At 42.5% G+C, this 25246-nt stretch overlaps 1 protein-coding gene across 1 annotated transcript in view; it reads left to right on the top strand.

Moving 5' to 3' along the window:
• Window positions 1–25246, top strand: part of LARGE1 (LARGE xylosyl- and glucuronyltransferase 1) — a 358667-nt gene that overhangs the window by 311346 nt on the left and 22075 nt on the right. Inside the window, exons 10-12 of the mRNA XM_026657558.1 lie at window positions 2061–2216; window positions 16954–17117; window positions 22663–22941. Of these exons, the coding sequence (XP_026513343.1) occupies window positions 2061–2216; window positions 16954–17117; window positions 22663–22941 (599 nt within the window). The remainder of the gene's footprint in view (window positions 1–2060; window positions 2217–16953; window positions 17118–22662; window positions 22942–25246) is intronic.

Raw genomic sequence — 25246 nt, forward strand, 5'->3', positions numbered from 1 at the left:
CGCATTCCGTGCCTGTTTGACAAAACTGCTAGAACCCTTTAAAACTGTTTAGCAGCCCCTTAGATTTCCTTCAGTCCCTTGTTTGTGTTGTTGTATTTGTCAGCTTCTCCTGAGGTAGGATTCAGACTTGGTTTTTGGAGTGCCCTCTGCTGCAGTTAAACACAATGGGATGAAACCAATAATGCCCTTTTTAAAGCAGGGAGTCTTCAAGATCCTCTTTTGTTGGAGTAAATCTTGTATGGCTTTCAATCTGTTTTAGATCCCAGCAATGCTGGTTAAAGCTCCCATTTGTTTCTATACCATGTGCACTTCTCATTGCATACCATAGAGGATATTATTTCAGAGTTAAACTAGACACTGAGAATATAGAAAAAGACAAAACCACACCAACAAAAAGCAACACTGCCTAAGAATAATTCTTAGAGCAATATCTTTGCTCCAAGTGGTCTCCCTGGATCATACAGTATGTAGATACTTCATTATTTTTATTTGGAGTGTTTCTTTAATTGGAAAAAGTGATTTGCTTATTTCTAAAGGTGATCTTATTTTTCCCAACTTTAATTTACATCACAGCATATTTGGTCCTCTGAAACTTTGATTGGCTCCATATCAATGGCCAGGGAAGGAATAAAGGTTTCCATGTCAGAAAAGAGGGTTGTTAGAACAATGTTTACAGTGTAGAGATGCAGCAGCCACTACTAGGTTAGCAGTTGGCACCCACTGATGTCTGTTGCAGCCGACTGTGAGGGACACCACGCCTTCATGTCAATACTTTAATGAGTACACAGGACCTCCAGAAATCCCCATCTGGAAGTACTCCCAAAAGGGGGAGGAGGGTTAATCCCTTTGGAAGTCACAGAAAAAAATTGACTACGAAGCTTTCATGTTTATAGCTAAAATATAACCTCCATAAAATGAAATCATTCCTGCAAGCCACTTCTGGCTCCTCTCTTGCTGTTTTCTTTGGGCTTTATTCTCAATTATGCTGACAGAGCGGTGTGAAGTGGCCTTAACCTAGGCCAGTAAGGGAGTCATCACCCTCTAGTAATGGCTAAATACCTGCTGGCACTTGGAGTTAAACAGTGTTGCCATGCAACACAACAAAGTTCAGCCAAGTTCACATGAAGCTAAGGTGACCATAGGTCCCATTTTGGACAGGACAGTCCCTTTTTTAAGCCCCATTCCGGCCATCCCAACTTCTTTTTTTTTTGTTGTTGTTTTTTTGTTTGCAAAATTGGCATTTGTCCCGTTTTCTTTTGCCGATTTGATCAGTTGGCAAGAGCAATGGGACAAATGCCCACTTTTGTCAAAAAAGTGGGGTATGGTGTGGAGGAAAGTGGGGGGGAGATGCCAGCCCACACAGGTGGGGAGGGGGCAAGGAGGCAGCATTCCAGCATGCAGGTGGCCGGCAGGGTTCCAGTGACTGGCAACAGCCTCACGTGGAGGTGGGGGCTGCTCAGGTGAGCAGCTGGGGGTGTCCTGTTTTCCCTTTGGGAAATATGGTTACCCTATATGAAGCATTGTCAGCTAATGCATCTTTTTGGATCAGATTCAGTCTGTTTGGAGGGGCAGAGGGGTGGATAAAGAGAAGCAGAAATTAATTTGAGGATCTTTCTCTTTAATTCCCAATAAGTGAAGAGGCTGTCTGACACTAGACAGTGAATAATTGTCATCAGCTGAGACAGTCACTGGGAAATCCCAGACCAAATTTTATAGCCTCAGCTTTTTCTCCATCACACTTCTCCCCTCACCAACATCTATAACATAACTGGTCCATGACTCCAGCCCTGCCAACATGCATGTGGGGTTGCATCACAAAGTATAATGATACACTCACATATATATGCAATACATTGTATGGAAGATATAAAAAGCATAAAATCTATCCCGTGCATGCCATTACTTATGGAATATACCACAAAACCTTCCCAATGAAAAGGCAGAAAGAGGGAAGGATATTTTTGCAAAGAGGGGAGGATATTAAAGATGTATAAAGGTGATGGCTAGAGCAAGGCTCCATGCTGACAACAGGATTGTTCCCTTTTTGTTTTCCGTACCAGGTGATTCACTGGAACTCGCCAAAGAAGCTGCGAGTGAAAAACAAGCATGTGGAGTTTTTCCGCAACCTCTACCTGACATTCCTAGAGTACGATGGGAACCTGCTGAGGCGGGAGCTCTTTGGCTGCCCCAGTGAGGCAGACGTCAACAGTGAAAATGTAAGTGGGAAGCCTGAGGGTTTCTTTCAACACAGAGACAATGCAGATGATTGGAAGGCTGGTTTGTGGTTAAGAAACTGGGCTGGGACTCAGGAAATGTGGGTGCAGTTCCCTGCAGTTCCCATAACATGGGATAAATCATTCATTCTCTCTCTACTCTAGTTCCTGTCAGTAAAATGGGGATGATAATCCTGCCTTTTCCCCAATCTTTGGCTGCCTTTTTTATTTAGGGTGGGATTGTCAAAAGTTTCTAAGAGATTTAGAAGCACAAGTTAAAAATCAACGGGACTGGTGCTCCAAACTCCATTAGGCACTTTTGACAATCCCACCTTTAGGGCTAAGATCTCTGGGGGCAGGAACTGTCTCTTACAATGTGTTTGTACAGTGCCTAGCACAGTGGGGCCCTGGTGTCAGGTGGAGCCACTAGGTGTTTCTGTAATGCAAATAATGAAGAAGAAATGAAAGCATCCAGAATGCTGGGTTTGAAAGTCAAAAATCTGCCTTTTACATGTATACTGCATGGTATACAATGAGTTAATCCATGAATGTACAATTATGCTGTGAGACTACAGGAGGGTTCTGTCACAGTTCAGGGCAACTGCCCCTGTATTCCCCTTCTGTGGTCCAACAATGACAATACTCTAGGCTTTCAAACTGTTACCTCTCTTGGGTGGAGACCCATGTCTCTTTCCCTCCTGACCAGGGCTTTTTCAGGCTACACATCTCCCTGCCTATACTGTGAGTTCCCCAGCAAGTCAGACTGCCTAAACAGGCCTGCTTTGCTTTCCCCTCAGTGGTAATAAACAGCATAATTGCCCAAAGATGTAAGTTATCACGCAGCCCTTTCTAAGCAAGCACATTTATTCTTAAGATAAGAGCATAACAGAGAAAACATATTGAAAACAATACAAGAAGCTACATGCATGCTGATAAGCTTACCAGAGATCACCCCAACTCCAACAAAGAATGTGGTAGGAGTCAGTCCCTCAAACTCCACCAGGGTTTTTTTCTGTGCTTACAAGTTCATAACCACCTTGGCTCAGCACTGACATGAATCTGTGAGTCTCTCCTTTATACCACCTGGACCTCTGATCTTGTCCTTATGTAACAGGTGATCAGCAGACAAAGGTCCCCCTTCCTCAGGGCGAAGCTTCAAAAGGCTGAGTTCTTACATAACTGGAGGGCTAACATTTGCACCTCCCCCTAGAGATTTCCTAAGAAAGCCACATAACTATAACAGTTCATTCTTTTCTGGCCCATTGTTTCAAATAGATTGTGAGGCTCATAGTATTTCCCAGGGTCTTCATTAGTCATGAGACTTACCCCTAGAGACATTACACACACAATCCAACAAATACATAACCACTTGCATTTTGAATACAATGAACTCCTAAGATACTTAAACTTAATTCAACAAGGCTTGTCCAGGATATTGCAGGAAAATACCATATCTGTCAGTATCTTTCTTTAATAACTATGTGCCCTCCCCCTTCCCTGCAAACTACAGTAGCAGTGTTCTGAACAGCAGCAAAATGCTTACAAGACAAATCTGCCAGATTAAGTGACTCCTCTGAATACTGCAAGGACATTTATATACAGGGAGTGTGGACATCGGTGTGGTAACAATTTTTTTTAAAAGTTGAAGGAAGCCTTTACATATAGATAGATACATGAACTTTCTGTGCAGTGCAGCCACAAAAGAGTTCTAGCCAAATATCAATTTCAGCTACACAATTTGAAAAGATAGAAGCAAAAAGTAGTAGCCCTTTATGGTGCATTTTTAAAAAAAGGACAATGGATCTTGTAAAATACCTGAGATACTCTATATGAAAGTTAGTAAAGCAAAAACAGTACCACTTACTCATTACTAACCAAACGACAAGAAGCAGGCTTTAGTATTTTTAAGACCTGAGAGTGTTCCCATTGCCTCTGTGAGTAAGTCAGCCATAGGACATGCCACCAATAGTTTCTCAACTACAGCACTTCTAGATGTGTATATGCTGTACAGCCAAAGGCCTGGCTGTTACCCAGAGTTATCATCTCACCTGCATTTGGGGAGGATAGGGAATCAAAGAAAGTGGTGAGAAATGGATAAATAGTGGCGGAGAGAGACTGGAACAGAGAAGAGAAGAAACAGAGAAGGCAAAAATAGATGTGGAGGGGAAAGGTCAAATCAGAAGAGGAAAAACCTCTTCGACAGCGAGACTTTTAGAGAATAAAATGAACTGAAAAATGTTAAAAGGTCACTGAAAGGCTGAAGAACAGAGGCATCAAAATATTGAAGGGAAAATGGAGGATATAAAAAGGGAGAGAAGGTTAAAAAACAAAACAAGGGGCACATAGTAAGATACATATTTTATAAATAAATAAGTGGAGATATCCTATCTCCTAGAACTGGAAGGGACCTTGAAAGGTCATTGAGTCCAGCCCCCTGCCTTAACTAGCAGGACTAAGTACTGATTTTGCCCCAGATCCCTAGGTGGCCCCCTCAAGGACTGAGCTCACAACCCTGGGTTTAGCAGGCCAACGCTCAAACCACTGAGCTATCCCTCCCCCCCTATAGACAGTTTGTCAGATGCAATGTCTTGAATCTCTTTGATTTAATGGTATCTGATTTTATAAAGGTTGCATGGCATGGCAAAGCAAGCATATATGTCAAATGTGCATTTTGATGCTGCTCCTAGGACTCACACTGCACATGTGGTTCAATATGGCATTATCCCAGCATGATTCACAACCCCTTGCCGTGTTTTATTGCTTAAATAAGGCTGGGGGATGGAATTATGCTGAGATGATGATACTCCTAGTGGATTAGAAGGCTTTATGTGCAGCCAGGTGCTTGTCATTGTATCTCCCTGTCCTCTGTAATACCTTGGTAAACTGATTTATTCCAGAGATTGTGTTGGTAGAGTACAGAGAAAAATGTACATTTTGGGTGCTGAAACTGGCAGTTCAGAAAGCTTAAAATTGCACATTTTACTGAGCTTGTAGCTGGTATGTAGATAGTGGTAGGTAACTGAGTAAGCAGGTACATCTGCCATGACACTAGACTGTTTTAAGACTAGAGAGAGCTAGATGATCACTAATCCCCTGAACCCTACTTGTGATCATTTACAAGAGCCGTGGCTTGTTGTGTCTGTCATTCACAATCTGGCTTTATCAGATGCCACCCTTAAGGCCTCAATCCAATATGCTGGTTATTACAGTACTGTAATTTAATACTTGTAATGGTGATGTATTTAGTATCTTGTTTGGAATGTAAATATCTGTAAAATATATAATTAAGTTCAGTAGTTTATACACTATTCCCAGTTACACTAAGGCCTATTTACAGCCCTCTGGCAGTGTCAAGATGATTATAAAGATGGCCTTTGAAAGGATGTAATTACATTTATTCCCACTGTAAGGCCCCTTTACACTGCCTTAGTTTAAATGATAATCTGCTCCTATATCTCTATCTATGTGCAGGTAAATTAACTCATATTTTTTCCTCTTTTTTAAAGTGTTTATTAAAAGACCCAGGGGGCCACACATGGAAGTGATGTGCCCCAGGGACCCTGTATTTAGTAGTCTTTTCTAATCAGTAATGGCACTTGGGCTGCACCAAACAGCAGGGGTGTTATGAGTCTGGAGTTTCAAGCAGTACAAGCTCCACTGTGGGTTAGAAACTGTGAACCTGAAGGGGAGCTGTGCAATGGGACGTACCATGCAGGTTCATCATTATGGCTGGGAGCTGGAACCTAGAATACCAGGCCCAAAAGCCAGAAGTATAACTACTTGTAAGGATACCAGAGGCTGGGAACCACTGGTATAGGCCACAGTGATCAGTGTATTGCACTGAGAAAAAATGAGGCGCATCTGTGCATGCTACTATGTATGAGCCTTCTTTCCATTTATAGCTGCCGTGCTGTCAATCTGCTGCCAGTTGCAAACAGAGCTGATACATTTTTGATTGGAATCACACAACACATGCGGTGACAGCTTTAACTTCCTCTCAGTGCAGCATAGAGTGTGACTACAGTGCTCATAGCTTTTGGGCATCATGTACAGGTGAGCCCACATCCTAACGTCAGAAGAAATTCCTGTGTGTTGGTTATGGTCTTCCATCTCTAAAGCCAGTCTGCCTAACATGGCAACCGTAGCAAAGGAAACCCTGTGAAGTTACCATCACCTGGTTCATTGGCAAATGTCAGTTGTCATCTTGGTACGCAACAAGAGAGAAAGGTTTAACATTTTTGAATTAAGTTAGAGACGGATCCTCTAGCAGGAAGAGGCTGTTTTAGCTGTGACAAGTGCACAGATGGTGGTGATTTTCAAAGAGAGAAAAGGAAAAAGCTGGCTCGTTGGACTTTGGAGCTGAGATGGTGGAAATGTTCATTGGTGACTGCTGCTGCTGCATTGCCATGATTACAAGTTCCTGGATGAAAATGCTTGAATTAGAATATTCAGTCATTGCCTTGCTCCACCGTTCTTCCTCTTATTCTTTCCACGCACAGAAATGAAGAGAGTTCCTTGAATCAAAGGATCTTTCATTTCCCTTAGTACAACTGACAGCACAGCAAATGATGTTTGAGGGTCTGGCCCAGTTCCCACAGTGGGGATGAAGGGGGCACAATGCTGGAATAGAATGGATGGCTGCTGGTCAGAAATGAAGCAAATTATCAGAGCTCCTTGCCAAGTCTATAGAGGAACAGCTGGAGGTCATTGGAAGGAGCTGACCATACTATGCTTGCAGTGGAGCCAGTGCCATCAGTCCCTTTTGTTTTCATGGGCACTAAAAGAAAAATCAGAGTGAAAATGCTCTCCTGTACTGATTTGTGACGTATCACTACCCTTCCCTTCATGCAACATGTGGATGGGAAGTTAAGATCTGAGCCTAAGCATACTGGAAAGGCTTCCATTGACTTCACTGGGCTTTGAATCAGGCCCTTAGTCACTCTGTCCCACTTGTTTCATGCTCTTTTCCACGTCTGCCTGCCCCCCGCCCTCTTTTCTTTTAATGCAAGAAGCAAGTTTTCAGGGAAACCCATAAAGGCAAAGCTCACAATAATCTCGTAGTTATGAGTTTTCTCTTGCTTATAACATTCATGTCCAGCATTTCATACTAAAGGACCTACTTGTAAAGCCTCAAATACTTGAGCAGTATGTTTAGTGTCCTAATGGGACTCCATAGCTAAGGCTATAATATCCACTCTGAGCCTGAGTTTGACACACGGACACAAAGACTCAACCTTTACGCTGTCCCATAAAAGCTCCTTTCTGCAGACAATTTCTCATGAGGAGTCCCTGCCAAAGGGGGATTTTTTTTTTCTTCTTAAGCTTGAGATGCAATGGGACAACCCATATTTATGAGACTCGGGGCCTGATCCAAAGCCCATTGAGATTCATGGGAAGACTCCCATTGATTTCCGTGGGCTTTGGATGAGGCCCTTCTAAAAGAATTTCCCAAAAAGTAAAAGAAAAACACAGCAGCACTTTTTCAAACTATTTTCTTTTTGGCCCTTGTTCCACAACAGCAACACACCGGATGTAAACCACTCTAACTAGCCCTCGCTGAGAAGGGACTGTTTTTACCAAGTTGGAGATGTAAAGATTTTAACTAGTACTGATGACCTCTGCATGCGTTGTTATAATTTCCATCAGAGGAACTGGTGACTGTTGCAAGCCATGCCCCACCTAATGTTAGCTTTCTTCTTAAAAAATTAAACATGTCTAAAAATAAACTGACAAGACAGCTTTCAAGCCAGACAAAAGGGCCCCAATCTTATAATCAGATCGATGCAGAAAAAACCCTGTGCCTGTGCAGCACTCCAGCATGGGAACAAGTGTTTGTACTAATGGAAAGATTGGGGTGTAAGATTTGTCATGATGGAGTTTTTTCCCTATAAACCATAAGTTATTTGAGGTGGGAAACCTTGGTCTTCCCCAGCTGAATCCTTGTCTGTTCATTGGCCACAGTTATTATTATTATACATGGGGCTGGTACTACCACCTCTGATTAAGGTTGCCCGACATTTCCCTTTGTAAGACCCTGTTTTCGTTGCTTATAACTTTGCCAAACTTTAACTGTTTGGGCCGAAATTTTCCATGCCAGTTGTCTGCCTCAGACTGATATTTTTGGAAAATTTCAACGAATACAATTCAGCCATTTCTGAGAACAGGCTATGGAAAAATATGTTGTTTTATCCATGGTAAAAAGTCTGGTGACGTTTTCTTTGAGTCACCAGACTTTTCACAACTCAGTTTCATTGAAGGCATAATTTGGCCCATTGTGTAGATACAAAATCTGTGATGGTGTGGGAGGAATAAAGGTTTAATTGATGTGGGATTAGACTGGCTTTATCACTAATCAGTGGAGAAGCCAGAAGTGCATTATGTAGATCATCGCAAACAAGGGCAAGTAAATGCTTTCGCCATCCCACGCTCTCTTCTATTTTGTTTATGCTGCATTACAGAGAGCAGTTAATGTAGACATTTTTTTAAGTGCTAAACACCAGGGGTCAAGTTGTCTATGGGTATAAATTGGTGCAGCTGCATTGAAATTAATGAAGTTGCACCACTTAAGGCTGGAAGACAGTTTGCCCCCGTGCTGATATTATTTGTCCTATCTCGCCAACTGCAAAGTCTTTGCACTATGAATCTTAAGTGTACATGCTTTGGAGTGAATATGCAATTAGGGGGCTAGATCCAAGACCAGTTCCCTTCTCTGCCACAAACTCTCTATGTGACTTTAGGCAAGTCCCTTAGTCTCTCTCTCTGTCTCAGTTCCCCATGTGTAAAATGGGGATAATTGCACTGCCCTACCTCACAGCTGTGTTGTAAAGATGAATGCACTAAAGACTGTGAGGTGCTCTGATACTGTGGTAAGGGGTAGGTCATATAAGTACAGAAAACAGAGGGAGAGAAAATGCATTATTAATACATTACTAAAAATGATTTAAAATTTTGTTACATAACTGTGTTATTTTAAACCTTGTGAGCCAGGTTATATACCATTAGGAAACCTGGTTTTCCTCCTCTCCACTGTGATACGTCAGATGTTTCTAGTTGGAATGGTCATGAAATATTGGAGTTTAAAATGTCCCTAATCCCAGATGGAATATGGGCAGTCGTAGATGTTGGACCGGTATCATTTTGTGGGAAATCCCACATATTTTTGAAGCACGTTTTTGGCAGCCGGTTTCAAGCGGAGTGCCCCAACGGTCAGTCCTGGGGCCAGTTTTGTTCAATATCTTCATTAATGATCTGGAGGATGGCGTGGACTGCACTCTCAGCAAGTTTGCAGATGACACTAAACTGGGAGGAGTGGTAGATACGATGGAGGGTAGGGATAGGATACAGAGGGACCTAAACAAATTAGAGGATTGGGCCAAAAGAAACCTGATGAGGTTCAACAAGGACAAGTGCAGAGTCCTGCACTTAGGACAGAAGAATCCCATTCACTGTTACAGACTAGGGACCGAATGGCTAGGAAGCAGTTCTGCAGAAAAGGACCTAGGGGTTACAGTGGACGAGAAGCTGGATATGAGTCAACAGTGTGCCCATGTTGCCAAGAAGGCTAACGGCATTTTGGGCTGTATAAGTAGGGGCATTGCCAGCAGATCGAGGGACGTGATCATTCCCCTCTATTCGACATTGGTGAGACCTCATCTGGAGTACTGTGTCCAGTTTTGGGCCCCACACTACAAGAAGGATGTGGAAAAATTGGAAAGAGTCCAGCGGAGAGCAACAAAAATGATTAGGGGGCTGGAGCACATGACTTATGAGGAGAGGCTGAAGGAACTGGGATTGTTTAGTCTGCAGAAGAGAAGAATGAGGGGCAATTTGATAGCTGCTTTCAACTACATGAAAGGGGGTTCCAAAGAGGATGGATCTAGACTGTTCTCAGTGGTACCTGATGACAGAACAAGGAGTAATGGTCTCAAGTTGCAGTGGGGGAGGTTTAGGTTGGATATTAGGAAAAACTTTTTCCCTAGGAGGGTGGTGAAGCACTGGAATGGGTTACCTAGGGAGGTGGTGGAATCTCCTTCCTTAGAGGTTTTTAAGGTCAGGCTTGACAAAGCCCTGGCTGGGATGATTTAGTTGGGAATTGGTCCTGCTTTGAGCAGGGGGTTGGACTAGATGACCTCCTGAGGTCCCTTCCAACCCTGCTATTCTATGATTTCTGTGGCATGTCAGTTTAAGAAAAACATCTCTTTGCAGCTGCTCAGAGATTTGAAACAGTCCTAGGAAGATGAATTAGTGGACAGAGCATGGGTTTGGCAGTCAGAGGTCCATGGTATGTGCAGTTTATCCTGATTCCACCCTTTATCACACAGATAGTAAGCAACACCCATGTGGTATAAATATATAGACAACTAGTTCTGGTAAATTATGGGGATTTATGGTAGAATTCAGTGAGCTGCTTAAAAGATACTGCCTGGGCTGCTTGTGCCTGTCAGTCCAGCCCTGCCTCCAAGGCCACTTTCCCCGAGCTGCAGTCAGCTCACATGCCACAGCTGGCTGCCCAGAGAAGTAATTTAGCAAATGCATCTTATTTTTGGATCTGTCTGTCTCTTTGTTTTGGGTCTTGCATCTCACACTCTCTCCGCTCGCTGCCATTTTCATTTCTGAGACATGTAACATGCAGATGCTAATGAAAGCACTTGCTGCCTCCAACCACAGATTCTCTCCAGAGAATAGCTACTATACACAGGGTGAAAAGAACATGGCTTTTAAACTGTAGGATTCTTCTCTAGAGGTAGTATTCCCTACATGGTCAGTGGCCAGTAGCCTTAGAGAAAAAGATTTTGTGGGAAGGGAGAATAGTATATTAATCAGATATTCCCAACTGGGAAATACATGCTGTCATTCTAAGGGAAGGAAGCTGTGCTATAATAAGCTTATTGTTAAATGTATAATGGAGATACCAACTTTTTTCAACAGTAGCAGGTATTAAGATCTTCATTTTGGTGATGCATATGTTCAAATGAGGGGATGTTTGCATAGATCTGTCAGTATTCCCATTATAACCTGTGCTTTTCATGGCTGTATAACAGCTGATTTTCAGTGGCACTCACACTGCCCGGGTCCTGGCCACTGGTCCGGGGGGCTCTGCATTTTAATTTAATTTTAAATGAAACTTCTTAAACATTTTAAAAACCTTATTTACTTTACATACAACAATAGTTTAGTTATATATTATAGAATTATAGAAAGAGACCTTCTAAAAATGTTAAAATGTATCACTGGCACACGAAACCTTAAATTAGAATGAATAAATGAAGACTCGGCACACCACTTCTGAAAGGTTGCCGAACCCTGATGAATAACATGGCTGCAAACTTTCAACCAGGCTATACATTCTCAGCCTGTAAATACTGAATATGCACCATGTAGATATGGATAAGATTGTGTCATTTGAGAAATAGTATGACAACAAATAATTTAAGGCAACTACCAATGGGGCAAAATTAAGGTTGTACATGGAACCTTACCTTAGACAATTTCCTGGCTTTTGAGTGCTTAACTGTGCATCCTTAATATTCTCTTATTGTACTTCATTTTAATGGGATGTGTGTGTATACGTGTGTGCGTGTGTGTAACAAAAGAACACACACAACGATAAATATCCTTAAACATCAACCAATCAACTATTGTCATCTGTAACATAGTAGCATGTAAAGGCCCATCTGGAAAAAGGAATTGCTAATATCTGCAATTTATATGTGGGGAAATGAAGCACAAAGAGATGCAGTGACTTGTTCAAGGTCACACACGCAGTCTGTGGCAGAGCTGAGAATTTTAACCCAGATCTCCTGAATCCTAATCCAGCACCTTCACCACAAGACATTCATAAATGGCTGAATTCAACCCAGGAGACTCTGCCTCCCTGCTTTGGGATTCCCCTGGCTTCTAAGAGTTTGGGCTTGTCTCTTCAAAGGGCACTCTACATTTGAATTTGTTTTAAATTGACTGACGGGGCACCCATTAAGTATCATAACCTGCATTTCGTTTGCATCTTAAAAAAAAAAAAAAGTTAAGACTTTTTTCTACTCCCCTACTGGGCTTTATAAAAGTTTTTTGTGTAGGCTTAAGACAATACTACCAAGTTTGTGAGGCGCTCAGATACTACAGTAATGGGGGCCCATATACGTACCTTCGATAGAGAGATAAAAACTTGTTTGGGCCCACCCTTCCTCCAGCCTCTCTCTTCATTCAATTTATATGTAACCCATACACCTCCTGGGTATGGTGTTCTGTCCCATCTAGTGGCACTCAGACCACGTAGAGAGAGAGATACAATGAGTCTGCTCTATAGCCTTAGCTAAGAGTCAGTTGGCTTTTAGCTCATGCAGTAGAGACTCATGCACTAAGCTCCAGAGGTCTCCGGTTCGATCCTGCCCGCCGACGATCGGGGTCTGTCAGCGTAACACATACACCTGCCTGCCTGTTCAGTTTCAGTCTAGATTTTCCTGCTGCTTGTCACCAGTAAACACGATCTTGCAGAGACTTGGAAAGAGCATTTGTGTAACCGCCATTCCTCTCCCCAAGAAGTGCATGAGAGAGATAGCAATAAAACAATGAAGTTAATTATACACAAAGGCTCAGAACCTCAAAAATATTTAGAACCCTAATTCACATTGATTTTCATAGAGTTGCCAACTGTCTAATCGCACAAACCCAAATACTCTTGTCCCAAACCCCCTGCCCTGCCCCCTCCCACGCCCCCTCCCACTCCAGCCCCCCTCCTTCACTTGCAGTCTCCCACTCTCATTCACTTTCACCGGGCAGGGGGTTGGGGTGCGGGACGGGGTGTGGGCTGGGGGGTGGGGCCGAGGGGGTTGGAGTGTGAGTGGGGGCTCTGGGCTGAGCCTTTGGCAGGGGGTTGGGGTGTGGCAGGGGGTCGGGCTCCGAGAGGGAATTTGGGTGCGGGAGGGGGTTCTGACCTGGGGCAGGTGGTTTGGGGTGTGGACTCTGAGAGGGAGTTTGGGAGCAAGAGGGGGCTGGGGCAGGAGGTTGGGGTGCAGGAGGAAGTTCAGGGTGCAGGCTCTGGCCAGGCAGCGCTTACCTCAGGTGGCTCCCGAAAGCGGCAACATGTCCAGCAGCGGCTCCTAGGGTTATGGGCCGCCAGGCGGCTCTGCGCGCTGCCCTTGCCTGCAATCACCACCCCCGCAGCTCTCATTGGCTGAGGTTCCCCATTCCCGGCCAATGGGAGCTCGGGGTGGGAGTAGTGTACAAAGATCCCCTGGCTGCGCCTCCTCCTAGGAGCCACTGCCAGACATGCTGGCCACTTCCGGGAGCGGCGCGGAGCCAGGGCAGGTAGAGAGCCTACCTTAGTCCCGCTGTGCCACCAGACTTTTAGCAGCCTAAAATCTTCCAGATTGGCTTCAGTAGCCTCCAGGAGATCAAGCTCGATTCCAGGAGACTCGCAGCCAAACCGGAAGGGTTGGCAACCCTAGGTGTCTAAAATACCTTGGAGGATCTGGGCCAGACTTCTGGCAAATGCACAAAATAAAAAGACCAAACAACAGAGATTTTTTCCTCTCTAATATTTTTCTGCTGCATAGTCCTTGGTTCTGCTTGTAACACTAGTAGGTACAAAATGTGTTTTTCAACTTGACAATGTCTCCTTAATACTTGTTTTAATGAATTTAATTTTAACACACTGTAGTTATTAGCTATTTGTTGTAAAGTGCTGGACTTCCAGAAAAGAGAACACCCAGTAGATAAATACGTGGCAATTTCACTTCCCAAACTTTCTTTTTTCAGCTTTTGTCATTGGCAGTTGCCAGAGAAGATGGGTGTTTCTGCTGGAATATCACTAAGCCACCTTCAAGGGGCTGGTTTTCTTTGCTTAGTTACTTGGCTTTGGAAGATGTCTACAGAGTTGCAGTGTGGCTGGTGCCAGTTGTAGCAATTTCATTTTAAAAATGAAACATGTCACTTGAAATAGGTTGGATAAGACAGGAATCTGATTGGCTAACTAGCTTTCTGAACATGTCCCGCGAGGAACTTTTACTGACTTTGCACTCAGTAGGTGGAGGTAGGTGCTTAGCCTTTTGCCTCATAATGGACTTGATGCTGTACAGTGCTGAGCATTCTGGCTGCGCTCCAGTGAAGAAATTACTCATGTGCTTAACTGTAAGCATGTGAGAGTCCCACTGACTTTAATGGGATGAGTCACATTCTTAAAATTAAGTTTGTGTGCACGTGTTTTGCTGGATCAAGGCCAGAGGTCTCAGAAAGTTACAGGATTGAGCCAAATATGTGGGGCCTTTCTATACATCAGGTCACATGTTATTGCTTTCCTGGTCATGTGTTACCCTGTAATTACAGCATATACGCAGACTTCTTGCAGATTCTAAGTACTAATAACATGAGGGGTCAAATTGTGGCTGACACTATGTGAATGACCTAGAGGGGAGGAAAGGATGCAAGCGGTCCTTTGATTCCCTCCTCTAGGGTACCAAAGCTGGAGGCAGCCAATTTTGGCTGCTGGCATTGGGGAGTACAAAGGAGAGTCTCTGGGACTGTCGGCGTTGCTAACTAGCTCAGAGGAACCATATCTGGGCAGAGCGGAAACAAGGACATGTCTACATCCTGTGCTCTGGGAAGTGCAGGAGGAAGAACAAGCTACACCTTGCCTATAGGTAGAGCAGGTTCTGCTACTCACTGCACTCCCCACCAGCACCCTTGGTGGTTTTATGACTTTCACAGTCATAGCACTGGGATACATAAGCTGCTGTCTCTCCCCCAGTGCTCAACAGAGCCCCTAGCTGAAATTTAGCTCAAAATGTTATTCTGTAACTCATAATTAAGTCTTTATGTCCTTTTAGTTTGGAACCCTGAAGAAATCTGAAGACTGCCTAGTTAATAGCTGCTGTGCAATTACAAACTTATAGCCTGGTCATTTGTAAAATAAAGTAAGATCCTAAGGTATCTACAAGAAATGCTCTGTAACTATTTCTTCTAACCATTTAAACTTCAGGCTGATCTAATAAGGGAATATTAACGTCTTTTTACGAGGGAGGGGAAAAAACCAAATGAAGCTATTCCATCTAGTCACTCTGCCAATTTTGTTTTTTAGGGGCGAGCCTATGCTGCACCGTGTTTTGTAAAGCAGAATGGATAAAACACGAACAAAACGTTAAGGAATTTCTCATTTATTTTGAGGCAGAAGTGACCTAGAATTCCAAGGTAGTTTTGCCTGAGAAAAGACTGCACAATTTGGACTATAGTCTTTCCAAAAGTATTCTCATTTGACAGATATCTTCAGAGCTCAGTGAAGGACTTAGGCCCTGATCCAAAGCCCAGTGGAATCAAAGGGAATCTTTTCACTGACTTCAGTGGGCCTTCGATCAGGCTGCAAAGGCAGTTTATTCAGGAGAAGACTGAAGAGTGATATATGAAAAGGTACCACTAATTATTCCATCAGGCAGCAAGAAGGAAACATGTCGCTCTGTGATTCATCATTGATGTCAACAATTATATTTACATCTCAGAAAACAGCATATTTGCTGCTGCCACGGAGTCAGCACAGACGACCTCTCACATTTAAAAATCTGCTTCATGAAAATAATGAAGCTTTTTAAAATATTCTTAACTGGCCAAAAAAACAATTTTCTTTTTTTAAATAAATGCTTGTAAACCATTCATCACTAGAGCATATCCATTTTAAGGTGACATGCACTTTGGGCTAATTTGTATAGAAAAATCCTATAAAATGTAATAAAGAATGATAGCCTTGCTTAGGTTTTTTAGATCATTCTATGTAATTTATTAGAAAATTATATCACTTTTATAGGGCAGTTTGTAAAAGGTATAAAAAGACAATTGTTCTTTATTAAGTTCTAGAGTTCTTAAGAGTAATTCCCATAGAACCCTATTTAATTTCTATGAGACCCTAAAGGTTTCATCCTTATTAAATTTCATAGGACTCTTCCAGAAAGGCTAACTGCTTGGATTTGTCTTTTTAAATGAATGCTATTTAAATATTCAGTCCAGTTGTTTGTTTTTTAAAGAATTTGATAGAGGAGTGGAATTGGGATGGATCATGGTGGCTTGGCAGACTTTTCTGTTCCAGAATCTAAGCTTCTCTTTTTTCTTTTTCTTTTTTTTTCCATTTAAAGCCTCCATTTTCAAAAGTGACTATTGATTTTGGGTGTTTTTGTTTTTGGGTGCCCATCTTGACCTTGAAAGGGCCTTATTTTTATAAAGTGCTGAGCATCAAACTTCTGAAAATCAGGCTCCTTTAAAGTATTTCAGGTTGGGCACCTCAACTCACTAGTCCCATTTCAAAATGTAGGCCTACATCTTTAACCATTGTAGTGGCAAAGAACATCTTCACAGTGTGAACCTAATGTAGTTCAGTGCCGTGATGTCTGCCTGAGTCTACAGACAGTCTGAAACATTAGCTCTGAGAGAGATGTGAACTACCTTATTTGTCTTAGCAGAGTGATGACTCTGAAATCTAATGATAATTTAAATAATTTCACTGCTGGTCAAAGAATCCAAAAAGGCAAGGGACAATCATACTGTAAAGTTCTGCCCAATCTATTGTAAGTGGCTTTTTTTGGCACCTTGTTCTATGACTCAAATAGATGAGGCTTGGGAGAATACCACTACTTTTCCCCCCCCCCCCATTCAATCTGTGGTTCAGTTGTGCCAAGACGGGGTTCCCAGAACTCATTATTCTCCATGCTTTGCAATAAGAAATATGGAGTACAGCACCTTTATGCCCGATGTTTGTTTACAGCTTCAGAAGCAGCTGTCCGAGCTGGATGAGGATGACCTGTGCTACGAATTTCGTCGGGAGCGCTTCACCGTCCATCGCACTCATTTATATTTTCTACATTATGAGTACGAGCCTGCCTCAGACAACACCGATGTAACTCTGGTGGCTCAGCTCTCAATGGACAGGTAGGGAAAGCTCTTTTGTTCTATAAGGAAATCAGAAACAGTGAATATCTCCTACAAACTCCAAGAAGCTTCCCAGAATTTCAGCAGTGCCATGCATTAGAGAGAGGAATATGACATTTTAATTGTGAAAATAGGGGACTTGCACTCTTGAATGAAGAAGAGTACAAGCAGGTGTTGTACAAGCATCCACTGTTTATCTATGCCAGGAACTGAGGTGCATTGGCAGAGCTGCATGAGAAGCTGAGGTTTGGAATAGCAGAGGTTACTTCCACTTAGGACTGTGGGGCATTGTTTATTTGTTGTGATTTATAATAACCTATAAACATTAGGAGAACTGTGTACTGGATGTTGACACAGTACAAGAGCTGGTCAAAATGTTCAGCATAAAAAAAGTCTCATTTGCAAGTGCAATTTCCTCGACATTAACATTTTCCTGTGAAAAATGTCAATTTCAATCCTTTTTTTTTATTTTCTCATCAGGAGAATTGAAACAAAATATTGTTTCTAACTGACATTGAGAAATGGAACATTTTTTCCATTTGAAATGTCAGTTTGAAACAAAAAAATGTTTTTTCAACATCTCAGATTATTTCATTTCTTGAAAAAAATAAAGTTTTCATGGTTTGAAACTTTTCAGAATTTATCATTTGGCTCAATTTTACAATATTTCAGTTTTCTGTTCTGAAGTGGAAACTAATTTTCTGAGGGTCCAGGATAAAAATTCCATTTGCTGACCAGTCAGTACACAGTACTTGTCTTATCTAATTCCAGCAATTGCAATTAGTGGCCCACTTTCTGAAACTTAAAAATTTATATTAAAAACAACAACAAAGCCCACCCCAAAATCAACCACCTTGATTGTACTTTACTTAAGTCAGTCTCCATTTTCATGCAGTTTTTAGTCTGAATCTGCAGTCATGCCTCGCTCTGGCTGCTATCAGAATGTGTTACAAGAGGGGGAAAACACCACTTTAATCTGAACAGGCAACTGGTGCTGCATTAAGTGGAGCACATATAGAACACAATATGACACATGCACGACACCTCTTTTGCTCCAGCAGAAGGTCAGCACTATTCCAGGGAGAACCAAAGGAATTCAGATTGACAAAACATTTGCAGAATATTATAAAAATAAATACAGTCTAATGACAGTGGCACCACTTAGCCACCTCCTCGGCACCATATTCTGCACATTCAGCTATGATTTTCCATGTTCACCAGAGCTTCGTGTATTGATTTTTAATTTAAGAAACATTTAATTTCTTAAGTGTTCGCAAACCTTTGAGTAAAAAAACCAGACTCTGAGTGAATGCCACAATAAATTAGTAAAGCTGGTATGTGTGTGTTTTCCCTCCAGAATTTAATTCATAAGAATGAGCTGCAGCTCTGTGCCATTTCACTGGCAATGATGCAAAGTCTGATCATCTGTTCTGGATCCTCACAGGGACACACATTTTACTGATAGACAGAGCTGCACGGTTTTATTCAGAAAGAACACCCCTTCCAATGCAGTTCAGGAAAAATCCTTCCATGCTTCATTGGTGTGTTGTTATAATTTATTGATTTGGGTTGAAAATACTCTCTTTCAGCTAAAATCAATAAATAATATCTTACCAAAGAAGCATTTAGCTGTTTTATTTTTCCCTCATGTCTTTCAGTTGCTGCCTTTTTTATCTTCTTTAGCTGCTTTTATTAAGCTCCTCTATAGCAGTTATAGAGATTTGTGAATAGTGTCTCAGATAGAGATAGACATGTACATAAATGATATGCTGTATGGTATACACCTGCATTATTCCTTCAAACTATTGTAAGAAGAAAAGGGAACCCAAGTCAGCAGCTATCAGTGTCTCCAGATCTAGTCCCACTGGGGTTAAGACAGACATGATTGCAGTGATAGGTTTACAGATGTTTGTCGTGCAGGCCGGGGGAAGAGGGAAGGGGAGCAGAGGTACATTTTAGAAGTCCAAAATAGATGCCCACAGAGGGAGGCACATTCATTGGTGTTTGTTACTTGTTATATGTTGTCTTTCAGACTGATGTGTTCTCTTCTGGACATTGCTTGACTGCATCATGAGCTATGCAGGCATTATTCAGGAGTATACCTTGGCTATACTGCCTTTCTAAGGCACTGTCTGTCCTTAGCATTCAGCTGTCAGAAGTAGTTGTGACAGTGCAAGCCTGAAGTGCAGACAAAGAAAGCCACAGTTGACACCAGTTGAGTGTATTGAAATCGGAATAAGATGGAGTCAAGTGGCAAAAGAATTCCTAAGGGGGAAGTTGATCACAAAGAAACAATCAAACAAACAAAAAAGAATTACAGTAAAATCCTCTTGACTGGCGTAGTCCCTGTTGGAAACAAACATGTACCAACTGATCATCTTGATTTGTCAGAGACTATATTGTGCTGAGCGATATTTACTTCATGAACTGCTTTAAAAGTAAGCATTGCACAGAGCAATTTTTTGAAAAACCAAAAAAACTATATTTCTTGCTTTAGAAGCCATAATTTTTAGATTTTAAGGCCAGAAAGAACAATTATGATCATCTAGTCTGACCTCCTGCATAATACAAGTCATAGAATTTCACCCTGTGATTCCTGCATCAAGCCCAATAACTTGTGGTGGATCTGAGCATGTCATTTAGAAAGACACAACAGAGCTGGAAGTATTACTCCCGGGAGAATCCTGCACCAAAAAAATAAAAATTCTGCGCCAAAAAAAATTCTGCGCACAATATTTTAAAATTCTGCAAAATTCTGCACATTTTATTTGTCAAAATAACACGATATAATCACACGAGTTTCAATTTATTTTGGTAATTTGTTTCAAAATACCTGTCAGCAAGCATGGCTGTAACAATACAGACAACACAAAAGATTCAGAAAATGTTTTTGACAAATAGATTCCTTATTAGACATATTAATAAAGAACTTTGAGTAATAATTCATTAAAACTGAAATACAGAAACTTATTTCCCACACCCCTCAAAAGCAGTGCAGAGGCTTGGGCGAGCCAGGGATAATTTAGGAGCTGAGGGAGAGGGAAGTAATTGCTAAGAAGGAGGCTAGGAGTGAACCTGGAGGGTTGTTAGGTCTGGGTGGGAGACGTATGGAATAGGGGAGGGATTGTTAGGGAGTTGTGGAGCCTCCCCGATGTAGACCCTGGCAGACCCCTAGCCTTTCGCATTCAGCCAGGCATATCTGCACATGTCCCCATGTGTCCCTGCACTCCCACTCTCTCCTCTCCCCATGTGTCCCTTACTCTGCCAGGCATAGCTACCCCTGTCTCCATGTGTCCCTGCACCCCCACTTCCCATTCTGCCAAGCATAGGTGCCCCTGTCCCCATGTGTCCCTGCACCCTCTCCCCCATCCCCATGTGGCCCTGCACCCCCATTCCCATTCAGCCCCTGCTCAATGTTATCACCCAACTAGTTCATGGCCCCAGCTCTAGTCTGTGTCCCCACTAGCCCTCTGAATCCCAGTCTGTGTGACCCCCCAGCAACACCATGTGCCCCCTCTATCCATCCCCCCTCATATCCCATGCCTTCTCACCTGGTCCCACAGGCAGGGTGCTGTGAGAAGCCAGCCTCTGCCCCCTCCCTCTCAATGGCTGGCTGCTCCGGCCCATGAACCAGCTGCCCTCTTTTCTGGCACCACATCAGCCCCTGGTGGGTGAAAGGTGTAATTGCAGCGTGACCCCTCTCACAGCTTTTCTTCGTCTCCACATCAGATTCGATTCTTCTGCAGGGTGGGGGGGAATCTGTGGGGGACATTAGTTCTGTTCTTGCTCAGTGACATAGAATTCTCCCAGGAGTAGAAGTATCCTGAAGTGAGCAAAGGTATACAGTGGGAAATTTATATGAACAAAAAACAGTTCCCTCCTAACTCCTGTGCAGAGTTTGCAGACATCATCAGGCGTGCCGTTTAAATGAGTTATATGTACCATGTATCCATTGCTTAGAGTCCTTGAAAGGCATTGCTCTGCATCTGTTCCCTGGCAATTTTCCCATTTAAGCAAGGGTGCCCTTTATCTGAGCTCTGATTAATAGGATTTTGCTGATTAATTGGTTTCTACTGTGTAGCAAAAAAAAAAAAAAGTATGCTTTTCTTTATTGCTTAGCTACAGTACAGGTTTTATTTATGATTCCTAAAATCAGTAGCCTAAAGCCTTTCACATACCTTTTAGATCTTTTTTATCGATCTCTGTTTCTAATACAGCTACATGTTGCACCCTGATAATAACCTTTGTTTCAATAATAGATAAAAAGAAAATAATGCACCAGGTATGGACTAGTCAAGGTAATCTTTCGTATCTAGGGAAAAAGCTTTATATCTTCCTGGATGTCATCAGGATCACTCAAAGCTGGAAGAAAAAGCTATTAAATAAAAATCAGAATTTATATTTTGCTGGTATGAACACATCGTTCCTTTCTGCTACAAAGCTTAGGGAGATCGTAGGAGTGGGAAATTATTTCCTTTGATTACTATGATGCAGAAAACTTTTCTTGTGTCTTGTATGAATATTAATGGGGGAAAAAATCTACTGATGTGGAGATTTGGAAGGTAGAGAAAACAATCGTACTCCATAGTCTATTCTTGCTGATTTTGAATAGAATACCTGGCTATGCTGTATAGCCTTGTTTCACTTAACATTAACTAAAGATGCTTTCTAACCAGCGCCTGCTGTATTTTTAGGCATTACATCTTAATCTCTACATGTCCCTCTAGAAACTACCTGGAGTGTTTGGAGCATTTTGACCAGATAGGATTTAATTTAGCTCTGTGTATGGAATCTATGGAATCTCTGTTTGGTGTTTTTTCAATAATGTCATTACTGGTGTATGAGTTTTTAAAAAATATTATACATAAAATCTATTTTTAAAAGTCAATGGCATAACAGCTTGGAGAGAAATCATTAAAAATTATACAAATTGATATTTTAAAGGCTATTTCTGTTTGAAATGTTTTCTGTTTATGCTCCATGGTCCAATCTCCCCGCCATTCCACCTCCTCCACACACCCCACATACCCCATCCACCCCATCCCATTTCTGTAGAAGTGCCATCTTTGTGACATTGTCCTGACAGTATGTTTTCTTTTGGTCGGTAGGAATTTTCATAAAGTGCAGTAATCACCCAGTCCATCACATTGTATGACCTTAAAATTTCATTCCCTCTCAAAACCTTTTAGGACCTGGCCCTTCCAGGGCCCTTGTAGTTTTATAGCAGGCCAAGTGCATTGTGGGCTTCTACATCTGTTCCCTTCCACCAGCTGCTTGAAAGGAGCTACAAAACCTTGCTAGCTGAGGTTACCTTGACTTCAGTGGAAGATGAGAGCCCTCAGAACCACCTTGGATCATAAAGCCCCCATCTGTAAGGGAAAATACACAGGCAGATCCCTGCACAGAGCCCCACTGACTTCAGTGGGACTTCACATAGGTGCAGGAGTCCACCTGTACAGGCCTTCATGCAGCATCATGGTCTATGGCAGGAAGAGTTCCAGAGATATCCGTTTCCCTTTTTTGATTCTTCCCCTTCTTCTTTCAGGCTCCAGATGCTTGAAGCTATCTGCAAACATTGGGAGGGTCCAATCAGCCTGGCACTCTATCTTTCTGATGCAGAGGCCCAACAATTCCTGCGCTACGCCCAGGGCTCGGAAGTCCTCATGAGCCGACGCAATGTTGGGTACCATATAGTGTACAAGGAGGGGCAGTTCTATCCTGTGAATCTCCTGCGGAATGTGGCCATGAAGCACATCAGCACACCATACATGTTCTTGTCTGACATTGACTTCTTGCCCATGTATGGACTCTACGAGTACCTCAGGTAAATATAGATGAGGCTGTTCACGCACCCCCTTCCCCCCTCCCACACACAGTGAAACAGTTGGGTCAGACCCTAAGTGGAGCATAATAGCTTCAGATATTAGAAATGTGTGAACACCAAGCAGAGGAGAGGAATTATTTAGGGTAGCAGAAGGGGATATAACTAGATGTAATTGATGAAGTGAAGAAAGGAGAAACTGAGACAGTGAGATCTATTAGACTGGGGAATAGTTCCAAGGGAAGTGGTGGAAGGCCCTCATTACTTGGCAATTTGAAAATTATATTGGACCAAGCACTAGTAAATGTATAGTAGCTTCCTGTATTAGCAGGGACATGGGCTGGGTGACCTATTAGGTCTTTTCCATCTCTAGTGTGTAGGATTCTAGGATGTCTGTGACAGAGGAAACATGCAAAATGTTACTGAAGTTGTTCTCCCCGTGAGGTACTGTTAACCCAGCACTGTACCCTGGAAATGGAATTATGATCCAAGCAAGTTTGATATATAATTGCAAGACAAGAGCCTGCCAAAGCAGAATAATTAGTGTACTGAAATTGGAAGGGGTGACTTGAAATTGTATTGTATAGTAATGAATATGAACATACTTGACTGAGCGAACTCTGGACCTCTGATCATTTAACACAGCCTCCTTTAATGGAGACTTTTTCCCTCAGCAAAGAGAGGCTGACCACCAGAGCCCAGTGTCTGGGGTAAGGAGGACACCCCCTGGTCAGACAGAAGGATTTCAATTCCTTAATCCCTATTGAATCTCATTTTTCCTTTGCTCTTCTTCTCTCTTAACAATTGGTAATGTTTGATCAAAGTCATCCAACAAGGGTTCCAAGTATGCAGATATTCAGTTTAATTGCACAGGCCCGGGCTCTCTGAATATAAAGAGAGATACACATTTCAGTGAATGGGATTGATGCAGGAAAGCCTTTGCTTCAAATTCACAACTCATTCAGGTTTTTTTTGTCTCACACAGACACACAGTGAGGTGAGCTGTTTGGCTTTACAAGATCCCTGCACCATTTGGATGCAATCTGATTCCTACTTTTATCCCATTCACCTTGTAAATCTGTATATCGGTGTACATGCACTTAACTGCATTAAAATCAAGGGAGTTACACCCTCTGGCGTCAGCTATCAGTTTAGCCCTATGTTTCTCACCGATTTTAAGAATGTTTCCTTCTGCTCTCTTATGGTGCAAGAACCACAAAACAATTCTGCCCCTGCCCCCAAGATAACCCTCTCAGGAAACGCAAAGGGTTTATTATTATTCGCTCTTCTTTTTTTTTTTTTGGTGCCTATGTCTCATATGATACATTCCCCATGCTTTCTGCCGATTGACTTCCAGTTACAGCTCTGAAAGTGGCCCCTGTGGCTGTGACATTGGCATGTGTTCCAGAGAAAGCACCTCATTCCTTCCCACTGCTCAGAGGCACAGTAATGGAAGCCAGCACTAACAGGCAAGAAGAAAGGAGGAACAGGAGGATAATGTGGAGAAATATACTTGAGACACTGAAGGATAGAAATAATTTTCAGAGTGTGAATTTGCTTCAGATGACTAAATGGAGAGCCCCACCTAGTGGTGCCATTAGAAAGTGAGAAGATTTACACTGAATGTTGCAGCTGATGTGTGATACCCCACAAATGTTCATGCAGCTCTCACACCAGTCAGACTCTAATTGTGATTCCCTGTTGCTCAGGAAGGTCAGAATTGCTAATCTGTTACTTCTGGCCCTTTACAAAAGGGCATTTTGTGAAGGGCTTTTTGTTAAATAATGAGCAGTTTTAAGCAAAATAGCATAGCAAGCTGCCAGCCTGTTTTAAATAATAGTGACCCCCGTGTACTTCTTCATTGGAGTTCATACTGGTACCTTCTGTGGGTAGTTGATTAGTAATATACATCTGAATGGCAGAAATTGTTCTTTAGGACTGCCCATGCATGCATTCATTTCTGTCCCCCCACGTACAGTAATAATAGGCTAACAGAAATAATGTATGATGCTTAAGGCCTGGCTCTTATAAAGGGAAAGTCCCTCTGATAATACATTGATTTATCCATACTGTATATCTACAGCCTACCTGGTAAGGCGTATGGGATGAGGGGAGACGTAATGAAATAATGAATGTACACTTTCAGAAACACCCTATGTCAATGACTTGGCCCAGGCTGGAGAAACTTTTTGGCCTGAGGGCCGCATCAGGTTTCGGAAATTGTATGGGGGGCCGGTTAGGGGAGGCTGTGCCTCCCCAAACAGCCAGGTGTGGCCTGGCCCCTGCCCCTTGTCCTTTCCCCCCCCCC

Source organism: Terrapene carolina, unplaced genomic scaffold (genome assembly GCF_002925995.2).
Source record: "Terrapene carolina triunguis isolate 2854851 unplaced genomic scaffold, T_m_triunguis-2.0 Scaffold247, whole genome shotgun sequence".
In the NCBI taxonomy this organism is placed as follows: domain Eukaryota; kingdom Metazoa; phylum Chordata; order Testudines; family Emydidae; genus Terrapene; species Terrapene triunguis.